Genomic DNA, 7,072 nt, shown 5'->3' with positions numbered 1-7,072 from the left:
ATGCAAGCTTGAGCTGTTTGAAGGAAAAGTGGAGTATAAATGCAATGAATCAATGAATGCTAAACGTCCTGATTAGGATGAGGATGTCAAATATCAAATGTTGGAATCCTTTGTCAGATCAAATTGAAACTCCCGTTGCCTAACATCTGACGCACCTATAACAAATATTTCACATCAACCTTTGCAGAGGTGGTTTTGCAGGAAATCTGGCGGGGGGGGGGTTGGTTTGTGGTGGGAATAAACTCTTTCCGGACCTTTCTACCTCTCTCTTTTAATAATACACATTACATCTCGCGGCTACCAGGCTGCAACCCTAGAGGGAGCTGCGTAACGGCCGCTTTGCGTCTATGGTTTGCCAGCTGCCTGCCGCCTTTCTTTCGCCTTCTCTCCTCGCCCCTCCTCGCAGCGGAGGAAGCGGCCGAGAAGCAGGAAGGCGGCCAGAGAAGGATGCGCTAGCAGCGGCGCCGCATCCCTTGCTCGCCGCGCAACCCCAGGAACAGCTCGCCGGAGGGAAGGGGCGCGGCGGGAAGGCGGGTGAGTGGAAACAAGTCCGGGGCGGCGGGGGATATATCGGTGGCTGCAGGGTGGACGGAGCGGGGTCATGGCGGCAAAAGGGTCCAGCGGGTGCTGCTGTTGGCGCTTGGCGCCTGCTACTCCTCGGAGCCGGAGGCGTTTCTTCGCCGCGCCTCAGCCCAGCGGAAGGATATAATTCTCCAAAGGTCCCCGAGAGGCGGGAGAGCGAGGGACGAGGCCCCTGGCTTCGCGGTGGCGAGGGGAAATGGACACCGCGCTCCCGGGCGAGGTCGCCTCTCGGGAGCCGCACTGCTGGGCGCGCCGCGCCGATGCGAGGAAGCGACCGGCGGCCTCGGCAGCGCAGCGGCCGGCTAGCTAGCGGGGCGCGTGCGCGCGTGGAGCTGAGCGGAAAATGCGGAGTCAGCAGCGCCTCGGGGAGCTGCTGCAGCAACTGCAGGGAAGTGGAGCTCGGCTTCTCCGCCACGCTCCCCTCCGCCCCCCCTACGCGGCTACTTGAGATCTGGCAAGGTTTAAACATCCGGAATACGGTCTCGCGCGCTCCCGCGTGTTCATCCACCCCGGCTCTTCAGCGCGTGCATGCGGGCTATCATTATTACTATTACTATTTTGAGTTTGTGGCTGCCAAACAGTGCCGGATTTACGTATAAACTAAACAAGCTATGGCCTAGAGCCCCACTCTCTTGGGGACCCCAAAAAAATTTAAAGGGGAAATAAACTGAATGTACATTTCCAAAATATAAGATACAAAACAAATAAAATAAAACCTACATACAGCAACAGTGTTTCGCGTTGTGTAGGCTCCTATGATGTAAGTAATGGGCCCCCTATCATTTTAAGTTAGAGCTTAATAATTATTTCACTATTAATACACTTCTTCTTAATTGTATTTCAGTTCAACCATTACTTTGATAAAATACGTATTTTGTTATGTGCCAATGGCTTTGGATACCTATTAGGTCCATAAATTACCATATAGCATATATTCAACACAAAAAACAGCGACAATTTGTTGTTGACAAAGGACAGCTGGACATATAAATGGCCCCATTACCTTCAGTAGCTTAAGGCTCTGCTGGCAAACCCCAGCACCTCAAGTTATTCCAGAGTAATGACCGAGTGGGGATTTGAGCCCTGGCCTTCCAGGTCTGACACTTGTAACCAGTAAGTGCCAGGTGTGATCCTGAGGATGCAGGATCTAGGAGAGGGCTACATGATTGCTTTGCACAGCACTGTCAACGTGAAGGAGGAACAAATGCTTCTCTTGCTCCACAGCTACAACTGGGGAGTTAGAATTATGATGTGGATTAAGCTTTCTCCAGTGTGTCCCCCCCCATTGATCTGCAGCTGGTGGGGCAGGACCCACAGTTCAGTCTGCCCCTAACACTTGTCTTAATGGTGGCACTTTTATTGTGCAGATATGTAGTAATAAAGTGAAGAAAAAGGTCCCCAAGTTTGTCCTTTTCATGTTTTAAAGGGTTGACTCCCTTGACCAAGAACTTGAAAAAGTTGCACATTCAGCCCCTTATGCAACTGGCTCCTATGCATATTGATTACGGACAGTGCTTTTTTCTGGGGGTAAACAGGGTTACACATACCCCTAAACATTTTGTGAATCTTTGTACTTTTGTCCATTTACTGTATTTATTTTTCCCAAATTGAACGATAAAATGAGAGCACCTCTAAACATTTTTAAAAGAAAAAAGCACTGATTACAGAACAGTTCATGAAGTGGTTCATAAGTAATAAATGTGTTTATAATTGGTCCTTTTGGTTTCAGTGGTACTTGCTGCCTAGAAGGTAACAAGGTGACTTCTTTGGAATGTGCATAGCTGCTGCTGGATTTTTTAGGAACAACAAAACACAGCCTCCCAGAGAGCATTCTGCTCTGGTAGGCATTTTGAGTGGTAATGTCAGATAAAGATGCTGTGTTAACTAACTATGGTATAAAGTAGTCCTAGCTTTCTGTACAGAAAAAAGGTAATGAGGGAAATCCTATTTGAATTGGGGGAACATTGAAGTTGTTGGAAAAACCAAAGAAGAAATTGACCGTTCAAATGAGCAGAAATTCCAAGAGAAGTTGGGATATATATTTTAATTTAATATATTTGTTCAAAATATAATATTAGTTCAAAACAAAATTGCAGTTTTATACATTGTTCATTAAGGGTGCTTTTATATGCCTCTTAACTGAGTCTTGCATTTTTTTCTAAAGGGTTTTTAAATGTTTATAGATACATTTATATTAAATGTTATATTAAATGTTTATAGATACACACACAAACACACACAAAACTTTCCTGATGCCTTAGGCTGCATACATACCATCCATTTAAAGAATCCTGGGAATTGTAGTTTATTAAGGTTGCTGGATATTGTGGTTCTGTGAAGGGGTAAACTGCAGTTCCCAGGATTCTTCTGTGGGGTAATGTGTTTTAAATATATGGTATTTATGCAGTCTTAATCTTCCCATGTGGTAACTGGGGTGTCCTCTAGGAATTAGTGCACTGGTGGGATGGAGAGGATTGACATTCCTCAAATGTTGCTTGATGAACTTTGGTAAGTTACCGGTACATTTGTTCCCTAAACTTCATCATGTATCTCTCACAGTGTGTCCAGATGCCAAGCCGGTCATTTTTGATGGAAAAATAACACATAGCGTAATTTGATAGCGATCAATTCTGATGTTTTTTGTTTTCCTTGTTAATGTTATTTAGAGTGAAATATTGGGAGGAATTTCTCAGGAACTCGATGGGGTTCACTTCTAAGTAGACCTATATAGGACTGAACCGTTACAGGCCTCATCTCTGCAGTTTCTGTTTTGACTTTACAAGAATCTCAGTCACGTGTATTTGTATAAAACAGAGAAGAGTTACCACGGTACTACAGTGTATTATGGCAAAAACTTTCATGGGCTAGAAGATGTTGTGAAAAGAATGTAAACAGTGAGATCAAATGGCAATGAAATGCAAACAGTACTATCTATGACAATTCCACTTCAGAGTAAATGTATGCTAAAGAAGCGTAGTGATAATTCACATCAGCAGTAATAATGCAATCATTGTTACTCATAGTAAGAGTGGCCGAGGAAATCCAGCCAGATGTGCGGGGTACAAATAATAAATATTATTATTATTATTATGGGACAGAAAGCCCCAATCCCTATTAAAGCAAAATATAATAGAATGGAACTTCTTGATATCTTGTAGTCAGTTTCATGCCGGAGTCTTTCTCTGTTTAAAAGCAATTTTTCAGAGCAGCAGCAGAAAGCCCTGATCAGTTGAAATACAGTGGTACCTTGGTTTACAAACTTAATCTGTTCCGGAAGTCCGTTCTTAAACCAAAACCGTTCTTAAACCGAGGTGCGCTTTCCCTAATGAGGCCTCCCGCCGCCGGTGCCCTTCCACTGTTCGGAATCCATTCTTAGACCAAGGTAAAATTCTCAAACCATGACACTATTTCCGGTTTTGCAGAGTTTGTAAACCAAATCGTTCTTAAACAGGACTGTTCTTAAACCGAGGTACCACTGTATTCTACTTCTTGCTGAATGTAAGATTTGTGCCAGGGTACTCTTATGTGTAGAGACTGGCCTATTTGTCCATGTAGAATGCAGAAGGGCAGTGATGACATTATATCAAGTTGGAAGATGAGTGTGGTCAATGAATCCTTGATGTGTGCCTTTCGTGTAACTTGCATTTAAGCTTTAATATAATTGTCACATGCTTTTTTGGCATTTCATTACCACTTTATCTCACTGTTTACTTTCTTCTTTGTATACCCAAGTACCTCCCAACCGAAGATAACAACTTTATGCATCTGATGAAGCAACAAGGCCTCATTGTTGTGCTTGCTACAACAGACTGACATGTCTACCTCACTGGAAACTGTTACAATGGAATAATGCATTTTGTAATCAGGACTGGGTCGGGATGGGCAGGTTATTGCAAGGTTCTGAAATAGTTTATCAATTTATTTATTAAAATATTTATATGCCAATGTATCATAAAAATATATCACAGCCATTTACAACAATATAGAAACAGAAAACCAAACCATAAAAAGTTAAAAACAAGCTAAAAGCAAAAAGAAATTAAAAACAAACACCATTGTGAGGGATGTACTCTTAGTTGTCTGCATAGGCCTGGTGGAATAGAAAGGTTTTCAGCAGGTGTTTAAAAATTGGCACAGAAGGCGCCTACTGTTACATCACCTTCTAGGATGCCAGCGTAATGTTTCTCCATAACTCTGAAGTTGACATGTTTTAACAGTTTCCCAGCCCTCTTTTTAGTGGTGCATGGTGTTTTATAATTTAGTCAAAGGAAAGAGCACCTAGCAGAAGTGGCCATGAAAATCAGTGAGAGCGTTCATGTTCTCTTCTATGAGTATCTCTATATATCACTGTAATTGAAATACATTATTATTACTAAATGTATTACGTGGCCTTCACCAGCAGGCTTCAGGGCAGATTACAGCAATCTAAAATTCAGTATTGAAAGCAGTTGAAGCAAGTCACAGGAATAGGATGATTCCCCAAAACACATATCCCAGGTATCAAAGGCCAGGGCAAAGAGGTACATTTTTAGCATATCATAAAAGCTGTACAGTGAAGGTGCTAGAAGGGGTCAGCAACCTTTTCCAGCTGTGGGCCGGTCCACCGTCCCTCAGACCATGTGGTGGACCGGACTATTTTTTTGGGGGGGGGGGGGAATTAATGAATTCCTATGCCCCATAAATAACCCAGAGATGCATTTGAAATAAAAGCGCACATTCTACTCATGTAAAAACACACTGGTTCCCGGACTGTCCATGGGCCGGATTGAGAAGGCTATTGGGTTGCATCCAGCCCCCGGGCCTTAGGTTGCCTACCCCTGTAGCTAGATGCACCTCTTTGGGAAGGAATTCCACAACCTACGAGCTCCCTCTTGCAGCTTCTGAGGGTGGTGGAACTGCCAAGAGGAGTCCTTCTGCTGATCTTAACACCCAAGAGGGTCTGTAGGGAAGGAGGTGGTCTTTGGGATATTGTGACATGACCTTATTGACGTCGTTTCATCTGTGTGCATGGTATATGAAGACAGTTTTCTGTCCCAAGGGGCTCATCCAAGGTGGGTGAAATAACAGACAAAGGAAATGGAAGTGAAGGCAGGGCTAAACGGGTGAAAGCTATGCATCCCTTTCAAGACTCTGTGAATGTAAATGTCCTCTGTGTACAGCTACCAAGACTTGTAGCCCTAGCTAGACCAATCTCTAAGTAAGCTCTGCTAAATTCAATAGGGTCTATTCCCTAGCCCTGCAGTCTCTCATGACCGACCTCCTAGGGGCCACATAGCAGTGATGGGCAGGGCTGGAGCAAGAGGTGTGATTCTTACCCTCATACAGTAGACTACTATCCAGTCGCACAGTAAGTCAGGCTTTTCTGCATACACACATGCCATGCCCTCATCTTTCCATTCTTTGTTCGGCCAAGCTAGAGGCATTATTACAGTTCAACTCATATTCTAGCTTGTCAGAGGCAGCTGAGAGCATGGAACAGGGATGGTGAAAACCACACCTTGGGGAGGGTCCGTTAGGCTAGAGGGCCACATTCAACCACCTGAATCTGAGGTGCCCTAGGAAATGTCCAGAGTTGCAAATATACATTTTTAAACTCATCTGGTATCTGAAGAAGTGTGCATGCACACAAAAGTTCATACCAATAACAAATTTAGTTGGTCTCTAAGGTGCTACTAACTAAATTTGGTCTCTAAGGTGCTACTAAAGGGACGTGGGTGGTGCTGTGGGTTAAACCACAGAGCCTAGGGCAGGGGTCAGCAACCTTCGGCTCTCCAGATGTTTCGGACCACAATTCCCATCATCCCTGACCACTGGTCCTGTTAGCTAGGGATCATGGGAGTTGTAGGCCAAAACATCTGGAGAGCCGAAGGTTGCCTATGCCTGGGCCCTAGGGCATGCTGATCAGAAGGTCGGCGGATCGAATCCCAACGACGGGGTGAGCTCCCGTTGCTCGGTCCCAGCTCCTGCCCACCTAGCAGTTGGAAAGCACGTCAAAGTGCAAGTAGATAAATAGGTACCGCTCCAGCGGGAAGGTAAATGGTGTTTCCGTGTGCTGCTCTCGTTCACCAGAAGCGGCTTAGTCATGCTGGCCACATGACCCAGAAGCTGTACGCCAGCTCCCTTGGCCAATAACGTGAGATGAGCACCGCAACCCCAGAGTCGGACACGACTGGACCTAATGGTCAGGGGTCCCTATACCTTTACCTAAGGTGCTCCTGGAAGGAATTTTTTTTTAAAAAAAATTGACTACAGCAGACCAACACAGCTACCTACCTGTAATTATTCTTAAACTCAGTTGCTTGGTTTTGAGGCTTTGCAAAGTCCTCCAGATAGGTTCTGCATTATTTTGCACTTATATACTGAGAAGAGTTTGATAATGGGGAGAGGACAGAGAGTGGGTCAAGAGGTCAAATCTTGATGCATGGTAGTTTTCCAAAAGCAAATCTAAGATCATAGCATCACTGCGCAAGAAAGGACTCATGTTCAAGTA

General features: G+C 44.6%; 1 protein-coding gene across 2 annotated transcripts in view; it reads left to right on the top strand.

Annotated features, from left to right (window-relative positions):
• The first annotated feature begins 337 nt into the window (after positions 1 to 337).
• BAK1 (BCL2 antagonist/killer 1) overlaps positions 338 to 7,072 on the top strand; it is a 33,049-nt gene continuing 26,314 nt past the window's right edge. The window contains exon 1 of one of the 2 annotated variants that reach the window (XM_033152600.1): positions 338 to 534. In XM_033152600.1, coding sequence (XP_033008491.1) covers positions 348 to 534 — 187 coding nt within the window. In that variant the 5' untranslated portion in view covers positions 338 to 347. The remainder of the gene's footprint in view (positions 535 to 7,072) is intronic. The other variant, XM_033152601.1, reaches the window with a different exon arrangement.

The sequence above is a fragment of the Lacerta agilis genome, chromosome 6 (assembly GCF_009819535.1).
Source record: "Lacerta agilis isolate rLacAgi1 chromosome 6, rLacAgi1.pri, whole genome shotgun sequence".
NCBI lineage: Eukaryota > Metazoa > Chordata > Lepidosauria > Squamata > Lacertidae > Lacerta > Lacerta agilis.
Note: the sequence above shows the minus strand (reverse complement) of the source record. Positions and strands in the feature narration are given on the sequence as shown.